Source organism: Salmo salar, chromosome 12, assembly GCF_965601325.2.
Source record: "Salmo salar chromosome 12, fSalSal1, whole genome shotgun sequence".
NCBI classification, from domain to species: domain Eukaryota; kingdom Metazoa; phylum Chordata; class Actinopteri; order Salmoniformes; family Salmonidae; genus Salmo; species Salmo salar.
This window is the reverse complement of record NC_138302.1, coordinates 89,840,083-89,855,807: the sequence shown is the minus strand read 5'-3', so window position 1 is coordinate 89,855,807 and position 15,725 is coordinate 89,840,083. Positions and strand designations below refer to the sequence as shown.

Here is a 15,725-nt window from a genome sequence, read left to right as displayed (position 1 = left end):
TTCATTCTGACATGTGTTTATGGCATTTTGAATGCAGTGTTACATTTTGAAGGAGATGTGAGGCATTTTGCATTTTGTGTGTGCAGTTTTGGGAATTGTGTGTAGAGTTTTGAGAAAAAAGGAGACAGTTTTGAAAACGTATGCAAGGAGTTGGAAAAAACTGTAATGCAGGATCCCAATGTAACTTACTGAACAATTACGCCTCTGGTGAAATGTACGGGCTATTTGGTATGGACACATATCTGTGAAACGCATAATTTATTCAAGCGCTCGGATGTCACGTGACTGCTCTAGGAAGTGTATTTTGATATAAATATCGACGGATGCAATCTTTCATCGAACTCGATTGTCGAGGGAGAAGGTAAACTTAATTTCAATAGAATGTATATCTTTTTTTGTATTATTATTTTTTTTAATGTTCAGACTAGGTTAGTTTGAATAGTTTGAGTGAGATGGATTAGCTTATTATTTTTTATGTTCAGACTAGGTTAGTTTGAATAGTTTGAGTGAGATGGATTAGTTTATTATTTTTTATGTTCAGACTAGGTTAGTTTGAATAGTTTGAGTGAGATGGATTAGCTATACAACATGACTTTAATACTGAATCGTTTGTAAATGGACAGAAACGCTGTTGTTGGGTAACATTGTATCCATCTACTGCATGGCTGAAGTCAGACAGCTAGCAGGTGTAGCTGTCAGACCTATTGTATGGGCATAGATTGTGATGGCAGGGCCATAGGTGAGAGGACACTATCCATGACAAATACATCATATTTTAGCCAGGGTTATTTAGTCCCTTTTTGTATTTCAGTCAGAAATGAATAGTAGGAGAAAATAGTATCCAAAAGCTAGCTATTATTGCATATTTTTCAAGGTTTAACATGTAATTTGGATGTAAACGTGATAAACACACTAGACAGAAGGTGGAAGTTAAACCATTCGGTTCTGTTTTTTAGTTGAGTGAAGGCTTCAAGGCTCAATACATTTGCACTGGGTGGGTTTTGAGTTTCTACAAAGTTCCACATTTATTGAGTGTAGGCTACTGTATAATTTCAGGATGGTACATTTTTTACTTTCCAATATCCAGCCTTTCAGATCATCTGGAGGACTGTGTTGCAATTCTCTAATGTCCTCAGAGGCAGACTGGGTTAACAATGTGAGCACTGTTGTTACTCATCAGGCTGCTATGGGCTATCTAGTTTTTCCCCCACAATATGACTTTTGAGAAGTTATTAATTCAATGGTTTGTTAGTTCTGCACTTATCATGAGTTAATACTGAATCGTTATTCAAAATATGTATTTATAGTATTTTGTACACTATTTACTGGGACTGAGTTGATCCCTCATAGTCATAAATGAGTCGTTCTGTATGAAAATGGGACAACTATATATCCATGTAATTTTTTCTTTCCCTGAAAGGTCAAAGACATTTTCTCAGGAGGATTGGGATTTAGACACGTGGGATAGGTATCTAAAATGATTATTGAGATGGTTCCTCTATCTTTGCCACTAGCCTAACTTACAATGTGTATACAGTACAGGGCAAGTCTTTATGTTACTGTCACTGAAATCATTATACAATGTGTGGTCTTAAGTGTGGTAAAGGAGGCTTTGGTTACCCAAAGTTTCAAGAACTTAATGCCATGGATATTTATTCACACTGAATGACCCGGCCTATGTTCATCTTTACTCCTCTTTTTTATTGATCAACATCCTGCAGTCAGAGCTGTGATCTGGGTTGTTTGGATATGACCACTCCTTAATCTTGACTTACTGTCAGCTAAAACTGTAAATGTTTTAATAAGTTTCCATCCATTCCAATAGTATTTGATTCCCAGAAGAATTCAGTGGCATTGACTTTTGTTGTTTGCTGTGTAAACTTCAATACTTGACTATGATTTCAGACGTTACAGTAAAGTTATGCAAGCTGTTTACGGTAGATGCCTCATCTGTTTATGTTGTACATTTTGACTTAGGCCACACTCTTTTCAATGGGCTCAGTCTAGAAACCATTGTCTCTCTCTGCAATTTGAGCAGTCCAGTTGTCTATAACTTTCCACCCCAAAACACGTAGGCCTTGGGGTTCAACCACTTGAATACAATCAATGTGGAAAATGTGAAGAACATTTACCACCGGATTGACATGTGATCTACTGACAGACTAGTTCCCTCACTTTGACACAAAAAATAAATACTTTGACCTATAGATGAACCTATGACAGAGACATGTAAGAAGATTATGTTGGGGGGTGATGTTGTAGTTCATGGAATAGCTAAGAGCTGACACTTTCCACCCACAAACCAAATATGCCACATTATTAAGAGTAGACTAGGCTGCCTCACAGAATTCCTAATGCATTGGCGGAAAACCAATCCACAACTGTAATCAATGTGTGTTTTAAGTGGTTAATTCAGCCACTGTGATTATGGGTTAATAATGTGGAAATACTTAGCAATCCACAACCGGTCTGTAAATCACCTTTTTGAAGTGCTCTGATTCTTCTTGCTCTGTCTCTCTCCTGTAGGAGCTGACCTGTGTTGGACCAGAGAATGTGGAAGGTTGTGTGGGCAGCACTGCTGCTTCTGGCCACCGTGTATGTCCAGAGAGGCTGTGCCAAGGAGGCCAAGGGAGCACAGAGCCTAGGGCACGTGTCGGTGGTCATAGTGGGAGGTACAGGTGACTTGGCTAAGAAGTACCTGTGGCAGGGCTTCTTCCAGCTGTACGCTAACCAGGTCAGTAGCGGTTACAGCTTCTCCTTTTATGGCGGAGGCCTGTCGCCCAACGATAAGGCCACGCCGGTCCTGTTTGAAGTGCTGAAGGGAGTGGTCTGTCCTTGGGAGTTGTCTGTGGAGCGCTGTGCCCTGGTGAAGGAGCAGTTCCTGAGGCTGGCTGAGTATCGGCAGCTGAATACTTCAGAGGACTACCAGGCCCTGGGCAAACACCTGACAGAGCAGCTGAGGCAGGAGGGCATAGTGGAGGCAGGCAGGCTGTTCTACCTGTCAGTGCCAGCCTTCGCTTATGCGGACGTTGCAGAAAAGATCAACAGCTGCAGGCCGACCGACGGGGCGTGGTTGAGGGTGGTGCTGGAGAAGCCATTTGGCCATGATTTCAGTAGCGCCCAACTCCTGTCCACTCAACTGGGTGCCTCCCTCAAAGACAACGAGATGTACAGGATTGACCACTATTTAGGGAAGCAGGTGATGTAGGCCTCTTGATCAGTCCATACATAGTAGGTTACACTTTAACACAATACTTCACATTTGAAGCAGGTCTTTGGTTTAATTAAGCTGACCGTCCTGAAATCAGGCACTAGAATTACTTTCAAAAATGTTTTAATGTTGACATGACTTATTTTATTGATTTCCCACCGTTTTATAAGTCAGAAGACAGCCAGAGCTTCCTAGGACTATGTAAACATCTTCTGGGGGGTGGTCCTTAGAAAAACATTTATCCAGCTTGACTGCTTCACGGCACACGCACTGAATTTGTCTCGAGGAGGTGGATCTAAATACATAACTTTCATGGCTCTACACTTCCTTAAACCTAAAATAAGTAATTTGTGTGGAAGTCAAACATTTGTTTTACATCGGAGGCAGACACATTGCATATGCTCAGAACACCAAAATCGATCCCTTTACATAGCCCTTCTCCCTTTGTCTATAGGAGGAACACACACTGTTTAAATGGCCTAAATGTTGATTTAGACAGTCCAAAATCTGTTACATTTGTGAACATCACTAATGTCATGATATGTTTGGTAAAGCAATAAAGAAGGTGAAATATTTTGGGTAGATGTTCATAAAAACAGATTCTAACTTTATACTGTATGGACATTATAAAATAATGAAAGGCTTCATTGACATAATTTTGTATTTTTATCATATTATATTTGTAAATGTTTTATTATACTTATATTGCTAGATCATATGGGTTGAAAAGTATTTTTTTTTCTCAGACATAAATAAACAATTAGAGGTGAAAGCCAAAGGTCATAGGGGGGGGACACTACTACATTGATACAATTCTGCCTTTTTGCAAGATTGATGACTAAAACCTTAGCGAAGCAGTGCAAAACAACTGTCAACTGAACTGGTTTTAATTCTATTGTTTGTTTTTATACTCAAAAGGTTGTATCTAAGATTTTGCCATTCAGAAGGGAGAACAGCAAGCATCTGGATCTTATCTGGAACAAGCACCACATTGAGAGAGTGGAGATTGTACTGAAGGAGACCCTGGATGCCAAAGGTACTGTATAGTTAAAGCAAGTGTATTAACCCCCTCTATAAAATATGTGATGGGGATAGTAACATCACCTGTCAGGGAGTTTTTGATTGTTTGATTTATTCTCCCTTTGTCACAGGTCGCATCCCCTTCTATGAACAGTATGGTGTGATCAGAGACGTGATACAGAACCACCTGACTGAGGTCATGACCCTTCTGACCATGGAGCTCCCATCCAACCTGAGCAACACTAAGGAGGTCCTCAAGAACAAACTGAAGATCTTCAGTGCCTTGCAGCACCTGGACAGGAACTGTGCAGCCATTGGTCAGTACCAGGCCTACAATGCAGAGGTACAGGAAGAACTGAGCAAAACAAAGGAGCACTTCAGCCTCACCCCCACCTTTGCTGGTAAGTGTCATCGGAACGTTTGTCTGTAGGAGTTCTTCTCTTCAGCCTGTGCATTAAAGGCTTATTAAAGGATAAATTATTTGTCACATAGTAATAACATATGATTAGGGCCATGTGTTTTGGGCAATCATGTCACATGATCTGGTTGTTAACCTTTTATTTAAAGCTTTTTCATCAAACTGTCCCCCTTTCTTTTTATGTCAGATGTTCCAGCACCATCCTCAGACAAATGCTTTCATTTTTGGTGTAATTATGATTTCTTGAAAAGGCTTAAAATAAAGGTTAAAGTCTCAGTCATGTGACATGATAGTCCAAAACACAGGACCCTACATGTGATACATAGATGATTTTGTTTTTTTTATTTCATTGATAAAACAGTTTTTTTCTATTTCAGGTATAATGGTGCACATTGACCTAGCCCAGTACAAGGGCATGCCAGTCATTCTGACCTCAGGGAAGATGCTGGATGAGCGCGTAGGCTACGCTCGCATTCTGTTCAAGAATGACATCTTCTGTATCCAGAGCCACAGCAGCGTCCACTGCAAGCCCAAGCAAATTGTGTTCTACTTTGGTCACGGTACTCTGCAGTACCCAGCCATTCTCGTGAGTAAGAACCTGTTCAAGCCAGACCTGATGGACACTGAGTGGAAGGAGGTAACAGAACACAAAGATGTCAGTGTATTAGGTTTGAACATCTCAGACTACTACGTGCTGACGCCAACGGTGGAGAGGGAGGCTTACGCAGAACTCATTTTGCACATCTTCCAAGGCCGGAAGGACGGCTTTATCAGTACTGAGAACCTGCTGGCCTCCTGGAGTTTCTGGACACCTCTCCTGCAGAGCCTGGCCGACACTTTACCCCGCCTGTATCCCGGGGGAGCGGACAACGGCAACATGCTGGATATCAAACTTTTGGGACGGGAGGTGACCTTCGCCAATGAGGCAGTGGTCATGGTCACCCAGGACCACATGGGCAGGTCTGGGACGGAGAGCTTCCAGGTGATGCAGGGGAAGTACCGCAGCGCTGACATGGTGTCTGCCTGGCCCGAGGAGCTCATAGTGCGGCTGGCCGCAGACCTGCAGGTTGCAGCGGAGAGCGCGGTAAGGGACGGCGGACGCTTTCACCTTGCCCTCTCCGGGGGCTCCAGTCCCCTAGCTCTGTTTCAGAGGCTAGCCCGTCACCACTACTCCTTCCCCTGGAAGGACACCCATGTGTGGATGGTGGACGAGCGATGCGTGCCTCTCACAGAGTTGGACTCCAACTTCCGCACCCTGCACGACCACCTGCTCCAACACGTGAAGATGTCCTACTTCAACATCCACCCCATGCCGGTGCAGATGAACCAGCGGCTGTGTGTGGAGGAGGATAGTGGAGCGTTGCTCTATGAGAGCGACATCACCCAGTTGGTTAATGCTTCCAGCTTCCACTTTGTCCTGCTGGGAGTGGGCTACGACGGCCACACTGCCTCTCTGTTCCCAGGCAGCAAACTAGTCGCACATGGGAACAGTCTAGTAGCCTTCACCGAGAGCCCAGCCAAGCCTCACCAGCGTATGAGCCTCACCCTCAAGGCTATCAACCAGGCCCAGAAAGTAGGTGTGCTGGTGATGGGTAAGAGCAAACATGAGCTGGTCACCCAGCTCAGCCGAGTCAAGGATAACCCAAAATATTGGCCCATCACTGGGATCCGGCCGACCAGTGGCAGGCTAGTATGGTACATAGACTATGATGCTCTTTTAGGATAGGGGATACTGTAGCAATGAAATTATGTACATTTAAATTGATTAAATTAACGATTTTCTGTAGTTTTACTCTTTTGCTGTATTTTGACCAAGAATGTAAAGTAATGATGAAGTTCTGTTGATTCCGTGCACCTTACTTAAAGTTGAAAGTAGATGTGCTATATATTTTATTTTTCATTACACAAGATGTAGGGTTAATGTGGTGTGTGTGATGCACGCATGTATTTTAAAGAAGTATCTTTTTTTTATCTCAGGAAAGCAAATTGGATATGGAAGTTTGTTGTTCAGATAATGAGTAATTATTAAAAGACTAACTATATTTTATATAGTTGTAAAAACAGTATATTTTCTCATAAAGCTACCTGTTCTCCACTGAACCAGCATAGAATAGGATTGTTAAAAGGGGATTTTGAACTGTGAAAGGCCAATAATTTAGGTAAAAATGAATGGTCAACAGATAATGTAGGCTATAGCCATAAGAGAATTATATAATAAAGGTAAATGAATAAAGAATCCGACCCTGTCACGTAACCAATTAGTAATTAGTAGTTATGTAGCATGTATAATGAATAATTAAGGTACTAATCGAAAGGCCCATAAGGTCTAGTAGAAGCCCCGGGAGGAAGGGAAATGTGTATGTGTGTTAGTTAGACTAAGGGAACTGTAGACGTGTGTGTGTGTGTGTGTGTGTGTGTGTGACCCGACCTGAAGAGGCTTGGAAGAAACAGGGAGTAACCTTCAAGGTCCCCCTAATCTCGGTGAAAGGAACAGGCAGTGCTGGATAGTGATTAACAGTAGTGAGAAGTCCGGGGAGGGATACTATTCACCTACTGTTCGTGTGTATGGATGTGCGTAGGATATCTACTGTTTGTGTGGAGGTATGTGCGTAAGCGGGGAGGGAGCATAAAATGAACTTCTTTGTCTTACAAACATTGGGAATTAGTCAAGGCTTATTGATTGTTAATTATTATCATCGGGATAGAAAAATTCCAGTGGCAGTGCCTCAATGACAAATGAAATCAAACTACATAATGTAATGTACTGTCCAGTACATTCAATTACAAAAAAGCACATTTTGATCCATTGCTGCTTTTGTTTTAATCAGTGCTCGTGAATTAAAAAAACTAAAATGATGATCAAATGTATTACTTGATATCTATGTAAAATGTCCACAGCCTTTGACCCTAATGGGTGCAATTTTCCCTATAAGCCAGCACAGTATTTCCTAATACTTCCTCTTTTAATGTGAGAAAGTGAAATGGTGCTTGTATGTGGTTTTAGAAGTTGTGACCTTCCAAATGTAATACTTTTTAAATAGATTTAAAACAGGTTGATGAAGGTTGGTCAGACCACTTCACTACGTTTACCTTAAGGTCTGGATTCAATCCGTACCGCAGAAGCTCCACGTATACATTTAAGGTAATTTCCGATTGAGCTGACATGTAGCATTCACCATGAATGCAGTCTAAGTGATCCCGGGAACTTTGCCTTTTTATAATTTCTATTGAGTTATAATGCAGATCTTCTGCGATACGGATGGAATCCAGCCCTAATTATACAAAGAGGTGTATGTTTAATATACTTATGGTGCTTGTGAAAAGGATTCAATTAGGTTTCAATTTGATGTTTGTAGATACAAGGTTCTATCTGACATTTTGGTAAAAAATGAGTTAGTCACATATAATTGATCTTTAGATGGTTCTTCATGTGCCTGTGAAGGTCAATTTTGGAAAATGTAAGTTAAAATTGTTTTTATATATACAGTACCAGTCAGACGTTTGGACACACCTACTCATTCCAGGGTGTGTCTTTATTTTGTACTATTTTCTACATTGTAGAATAATAGTGAAGACGTCAAAACTATGAAATAACACATGGAATCATGTTGTAAACAAAAAAGTATTAAACAAAGCTTCTTCAAAGTAGCCACCCTTTGACTTGATGACAGCTTTGCACACTCTTGGCATTCTCTCAACCAGCTTCATGAGGTTGTCACCTAGAATGCATTTCAATTAACAGTTGTGCCTTGTTAAAAGTTAATTTGTGGAATTTCTTTCCTTCTTAATGTATTTGAGCCAATCAGTTGTGTTGTGACTAGGTAGGGGTGGTATACAGAAGATATCCCTATTTGGTAAAAGTCCATATTATGGCAAGCTCAAATAAGCAAAGAGAGGTCCATCATTACTTTCAGACATGAAGATCAGTCAATCTGGAAAATGTCAAGAACTTTGAAAGTTTCTTGAAGGGCAGTCGCAAAAACCATCAAGCGCTATGATGAAACTGGCTCTCATGAGGACCGCCACAGGAAAGGAAGACCCAGAGTTACATCTGCTGCAGAGGATAAGTTCATTAGAGTTACCAACCTCAGAAATTGCAGCCCAAATAAATGCTTCACAGAGTTCAAGTAACAAACACATCTCAACATCAATTGTTCAGAGTATACTGCATGAATCAGGCCTTCATGGTCAAATTGCTGGAAAAAAAACACTACTAAAGGACACCAATAATAAGAAGAGACTTGTTTGGGCCAAGAAACATGAGCAATAGACATTAGATCGGTGGAAATCTGTCCTTTGGTCTCATCAATCTTAATTTGCGATTTTTTGTTCCAACCGCTGTGTCTTTCTGAGACGCAGAGTAGGTGCACGGATGATCTCTGCATGTGTGGTTCCCACCATGAAGTATGGAGGAGGAGGTGTGATGGTGTGGGGGTGCTTTGCTGGTGACACTGTCAGTGATTTATTTAGAATTCAAGCCACACTTAACCAGCATGGCTACCACAGCATTCTGCAGCGATACGCTATCCCATCTGGATTGCGTTTAGTGGGACTGTCATTTGTTTTTCAACAGGACAATGACCCAACACACCTCCAGGCTGTGTAAGGGCTATTTGACCAAGAAGGAGAGTGATGGAGTGCTGCATCAAATGACCTGGCCTCCACAATCACCCGGCCTCAACCCAATTGAGATGGTTTGTGATGAGTTGGAACGCAGAGTGAAGGAAAAGCAGCCAACAAGTGTTCAGCATATGTGGGAACTCCTTCAAGACTGTTGGAAAGGCATTCCAGGTGAAGCTGGTGGAGCGAATGCCAAGACTGTGCAAGCTGTCATCAAGGCAAAGGGTGGCTACTTTGAAGAATCTAAAATCTAAAATATATTTTGATTTGTTTAACACTTTTTTGATTACTGCATGATTCCATATGTGTTATTTCATAGTTGTGATGTCTTCACTAGTATGTAGAAAATAGTAAAAATAAAGAAAAACCCTTGAATTAGTAGGTGTGTCCACACTTTTGACTGGTACTGTATATATAAGTTCTATCTGCATAAAGCCTTTTGAACTTGGCGCTATAAGGTTCTTTCTGCAATCCAATCACAAACCTGAACAAATACAGACAGACCAATCAGAACACGTCTTTGACATTTCCCTCTAAGTATGGTCTAGCCAGCAATAATGGCACGGCAGCAAAAAACAAACCTGTCAGTAATCATAAAGTAAGTCATTTGTCTAATCATAATACATGTCGTAATGTATTTGGTGATGTGTTCTGAGTCTATCATTTACGTATTTAAATAGCTACAGTTAGAACCTTATAGTCCCATTGTCTCGAAATGTTATAGCACTTAATCATTCTCAATGTTGTAAGTTAGTCGTCACCAACCGGTCAATCGCTTTCTCCAAGCGGATCTCCAAGGCATTCCTAGTTGACCACTAAACACTTCTGTGAGGTGCTGCGTAGAATTTTTGTCTGACAAGTATTTTTCATTGCTCATACAGGAGTAATAATTTGTTGAAAAATATATATATTATCAGGGGGTACTGCAGCATCCTCAGCACCCCTACTTCCCGTGGCTATGTATAGACCTACCACTGGCCAATCAGATAGCTCAGATCACCATGTCTGCACAGCTTCCTCAAGCCTTGACTGTAAAAAGAAGCCTTGAACGCACAGCAAAGTTGATACTGAGATTTCAAAAACTATGACTAGAGAGAGACTCAACAAATACACCAAAAAGCTTCTGATTTTATAAGTAAGTTCATGTTTAAGTTGTTATTCTGCACTGTCAACACTTTGTTCAACACTTTTATAAGCCATAAAATATGCATTCTCCCTAGTTCCACTCACGCTATAACCAGCACTGCAGCTACAATGAATGAGTAGCAAAGTGTTTCAATAAACAGCCGTTGTTATTATTAGTGGCTTGTCTTTTTTAATATCGAGGAATATTTCACTTACTCTGGACAATGTCATAGGAGTAACAACATGAATTGGTGCATGAGGCAGAAATAATGAAGTGCTACTTGAGTTTCGCCATCAGCTGGAAGGATGTCTCTCCTTTTCTCAGCGGAGGGAGGGAGAGTGGAGGGATGGTGGGTCATGTGAGGCAGCCTACCCGCTGCTCCATCCCACCCCTCAGACCACCATCAGTCCAGTAAAAAAAGTGAATTATTATGCTCCATCATCTGTGCCTCACAAGTAATACAACAAATGATCTATTACTAGTGTGATCATATACCATTTTTTCAATATAATTTCAAAATGGTCTGAGAAGAACAACATTGGCAGGGCAATTCAAGCATAGCCAATATGCAGTGTTAATATATTAGGCCTATAGCCTACTGCACAAACCTCATTGCTACATAACTTTTTTTAATTGGTTAATGTTGATCTCGTCTTGCATTTTGACTCAGAAAGTGATCTTGACTCAGAAAAGGTTGGTGACCACTGTTGTAAGTGAAAGTGTGGTTTGTTCTGTATCACTTTGAGGTTCAAAAAGGCTATGAATGAAGTATTCCCTAATGTTATTTTTTACATCTGGGGACTGTGGCGGATGAATCAGAATTAGTTGGGTAACATAGATAATTAAGATGTTTTGTTTTTATAATATGCTTATGTGAGATTGTCATATGTGAATGTATCTGTTAAACCATGTGAAGGGATGGCGTGATTAATGGGGAACCAATTACTTGTCTCCACAATGTCTATGCGCAAGTCACTCCCTCCTTTGGCATTGGGGAAAGGTGTATGGCAGTGTCTGGACCATTGTATGTCCTCTCTGATGTTGCACTCATCTTGGGATAGTATATGACTTAGAGGCTCACTCCCCTCAGTGAGCTTGTCCAGGAGTGGAGTCAAGAGGGGGTTTACTTGAGATGGGAGTATCTAGAGTTGTCAATTGATTTATGCCATTGGATGAGCTAATGGTTCTGTTCTATACCGTACCAGGGAGAGACGCTTCCAGTTTGGAGTAGGAGGACCAGACACTGGTCTATACAATGAACACTGTTGATACAGCAGTTGCTGTCTGCTATGCTTTATAGATATCTTTCATACAAAACTTAACCTTTGTGAACTGTTCCTAAGATCTGTGGTTCGTCATGTACGTTGAGAGGGGTGTATCTTGGCTATAAAAGATCTTCGTACTTTTGCGTAGTCACTTTTCAATGGTTCATTAGAGATAGCGCATCATTGAAAGTCAAGTGCTTTTGAAAAAGCATCTTAATTATTAACTCTGACTGGTGTGTGAAGTTTGTAACTCTCCTCATTTGGTAATGCAGAAATTAGCCACCACAGGACCGAACACCACTTTTCTACATACTGTACCCAAATGGAATTAATGTAACACGTTGTCACTATTTAAACACAAGGAAATAAACTACAGCTTTCACAGCCCTTTCTGCACAGATTCTTTATTTTTAACTGTGTGATTTCAAACTAAGGAAAATTTAAGCATAAATGTTGGGTGCTTGAAAAATCTATATGCCCCTTCATAGTTAATTCAATCTCACAGTCAGATTAATTTAATGCTTATAAACAGATATGAACAACAATTGCTTTCGTAGTATACCAAATCAAGGAAAGGGGATATTTAAAGTCACTTCATACTATACCAGTCACCATACTGTGCAAAGGTATTGCTTGCTAGTGATATCCTAGAAACAGCATCAATTATGGAAGGATGGCTCTGTGGAGCATGTATCTAATTGCAGCCTGGAGCAGCTGTATTTGTATTTGTATTTATTAGGGATCCCCTAATAAAGGCAGCAGCTACTTTTCCTGGGGTCCGAACACATTAAGACACTTACATTACATATAAAACAAAAATATAAAACAGTACATCACATAATATTATTACACCACTACATATCTACAACACAAAATGTATAATACCACCATACAACAATATTACAATGTACATGTGTGTAGAGTGCGTGTGCTAGCGCTTGTGTGCGTATGCTAGTTGGACTAGACTGTTTGGACTAGTTAGCCATTGTTCCCTCTCTGGCCGAGCCTGGGTAGCCTATGGGTTGTTACCCAGAGTCCTCCCTATTCCAAGAAGAAGGCTGAGAAGAAACATAAGCAATGGCATCAGTTCTGTAATAAGTGCATTATTACTACTGTAGGAAAGAAGATGTGTCTGGATCAGAGAGATTGAAAATGGTATATGTTGTGGTGAAAGCCTACCTGTACTCAGGATACAAGCCAATAACAGAACAGCGCAAAGCTACTGAACAATTGTGATCCAAGTTATATCTCAAATGCTATACTGTACTTACACACTGTTGTGCAGGTGATGTTGCAAAGTCTCTGGCCAAAAGACACAAGTCCAAACCCATGGTAGGATGCCCTGAAACTCTGGGGAACTGGGTCTATCAGCGTGAATGTTACTGAAAAACCTGGTCAGGAGGCAGAGTTTCATCAGACAAACAGGTGCCAATTACCTGTGTCTCTTACCATTTGTAGATGTGTGATAAGTGGTTTTGAATAACTGAAACTTGTATACATGGGTCATTCCATCAATTCGGTACCTTTTGAAGAGTGTAACTTGGTAAAAAAAAAATGGGTTTCACCTAATTTTAACATTCTGTCATAAAGAGTACATGTTAAACTTAATAAAAAACACATATTGCCATCTCAAGAGTTTACATTTTAAAAATCCTATAGTTAGTAAAGTATCACTGTTGACTATAACAGGGTTGACGATTTCATCTTAAATCAGCCATAAATCCCCTCGTGACAGGGGGAATGGAAGCTTGTTGTGTGCAACAGGATGTGGCAATTGAATGCAAGCTTAAATAAATATGTATTGTGAAAACGTTTCTAGCCTGTCTATCTATGGGTAAAAGGATTGACATGTTATGCTCGACCCGTTCAGTTTTCCACCACAAAACAACAGAAAATGGCCAAAAAGAGTAGAACCAGCTCACCTGCTTTTAAGTAAAGAGTAGGACCAGCTCACCTGCTTTTAAGTAAAGAGTAGAACCAGCTCACCTGCTTTTAAGTAAAGAGTAGAACCAGCTCACCTGCTTTTAAGTAAAGAGTAGAACCAGCTCACCTGCTTTTAAGTAAAGAGTAGAACCAGCTCACCTGCTTTTAAGTAAAGAGTAGAACCAGCTCACCTGCTTTTAAGTAAAGAGTAGAACCAGCTCACCTGCTTTTAAGTAAAGAGTAGAACCAGCTCACCTGCTTTTAAGTAAAGAGTAGAACCAGCTGAACTGCTTTTAAGTAAAGAGTAGAACCAGCTCACCTGCTTTTAAGTAAAGAGTAGAACCAGCTCACCTGCTTTTAAGTAAAGAGTAGAACCAGCTCACCTGCTTTTAAGTAAAGAGTAGATCCAGCTGAACTGCTTTTAAGTAAAGAGTAGAACCAGCTCACCTGCTTTTAAGTAAAGAGTAGAACCAGCTCACCTGCTTTTAAGTAAAGAGTAGAACCAGCTCACCTGCTTTTAAGTAAAGAGTAGAACCAGCTCAACTGCTTTTAAGTAAAGAGTAGAACCAGCTCACCTGCTTTTAAGGAAAGAGTAGAACCAGCTCACCTGCTTTTAAGTAAAGAGTAGAACCAGCTCACCTGCTTTTAAGTAAAGAGTAGAACCAGCTCACCTGCTTTTAAGTAAAGAGTAGAACCAGCTCACCTGCTTTTAAGTAAAGAGTAGAACCAGCTCACCTGCTTTTAAGTAAAGAGTAGAACCAGCTGAACTGCTTTTAAGTAAAGAGTAGAACCAGCTTAACTGCTTTTAAGTAAAGAGTAGAACCAGCTGAACTGCTTTTAAGTAAAGAGTAGAACCAGCTGAACTGCTTTTAAGTAAAGAGTAGAACCAGCTCACCTGCTTTTAAGTAAAGAGTAGAACCAGCTGAACTGCTTTTAAGTAAAGAGTAGAACCAGCTCACCTGCTTTTAAGTAAAGAGTAGAACCAGCTCAACTGGTTTTAAGTAAAGAGTAGAACCAGCTCAACTGCTTTTAAGTAAAGAGTAGAACTAGCTCACCTGCTTTTAAGTAAAGAGTAGAACCAGCTCAACTGCTTTTAAGTAAAGAGTAGAACCAGCTCAACTGCTTTTAAGTAAAGAGTAGAACCAGCTCAACTGGTTTTAAGTAAAGAGTAGAACCAGCTCAACTGCTTTTAAGTAAAGAGTAGAACCAGCTCACCTGCTTTTAAGTAAAGAGTAGAACCAGCTCAACTGCTTTTAAGTAAAGAGTAGAACCAGCTCAACTGCTTTTAAGTAAAGAGTAGAACCAGTTCAACTGCTTTTAAGTAAAGAGTAGAACCAGCTCACCTGCTTTTATACTATCATTTGCCTATTAGATGTTCAATGTTTCTTTTGAAAAAATTATTTAAAAAGGAATAGTTTCACCATATTAAAACGAGAGTTCAGTTCAATTAACAGGGTTGACCTTAAAATGTGGGACAGATGTAAATGATTCACTAATCACATGAAATAAATAATACTCTTCTGAAATTACTTTGTCAAAGCAACAAAATAACTAGGGCTTTACATTGATGGTGAAACTTGGAGAAATTTGGGAATTAAGCGGGTTAAAATCTTCCTATAAGTGATAGAGCATGTCAAAATGCAGAATTTTGGTATTTTAGCAAGCCTTTATTCAAATTAAGAATCTGATTTATTGAATTCTCAATGTGGTCTATATTAAAGGGCCTTCATTTAATATAAAAGGCTTTTAAAATTCAATATGGTGCACAATTTGTACTTAAAATATCAAAGGGAAGCAAAAGGCACTCTTTTCGTGGAAAGACCCACATACTTTACAGTTTTGTACGATTGCTTACACACTAAAATTTAACTTTTCCCACAATTAGCAAAACCTTACACTCAAGGAGCAAAACACAAGGCTAGATTTGCACAACTGTAAGCACATTGTCAGCTTCACACTATTTGCAAAACATTAGACACAGTGATTTGCAAAACACTAAACACACTTGTATACATCAGACACAGAAGTATATCATGATGTCACTTCCTTGCAATTCCAAAGCACTGACTGTCAAATTACCACACCTATGAGCCAATCTGTTAAACACAGCCATCAGGTGCACAAACACATGATTGCTAAATT

General features: G+C 40.2%; 1 protein-coding gene across 1 annotated transcript; it reads left to right on the top strand.

Annotated features, from left to right (window-relative positions):
* The first annotated feature begins 271 nt into the window (after positions 1-271).
* On the top strand, positions 272-12,044 carry LOC106565995 (GDH/6PGL endoplasmic bifunctional protein). The gene is made up of 5 exons (XM_014133743.3): positions 272-361; positions 2,527-3,199; positions 4,130-4,247; positions 4,363-4,632; positions 5,027-12,044. Exons 2-5 carry the CDS (start codon positions 2,552-2,554, stop codon positions 6,373-6,375), a joined length of 2,385 nt encoding a protein of 794 aa, XP_013989218.2. The 5' UTR covers positions 272-361; positions 2,527-2,551; the 3' UTR covers positions 6,376-12,044.
* The last annotated feature ends 3,681 nt before the right edge of the window (positions 12,045-15,725 follow it).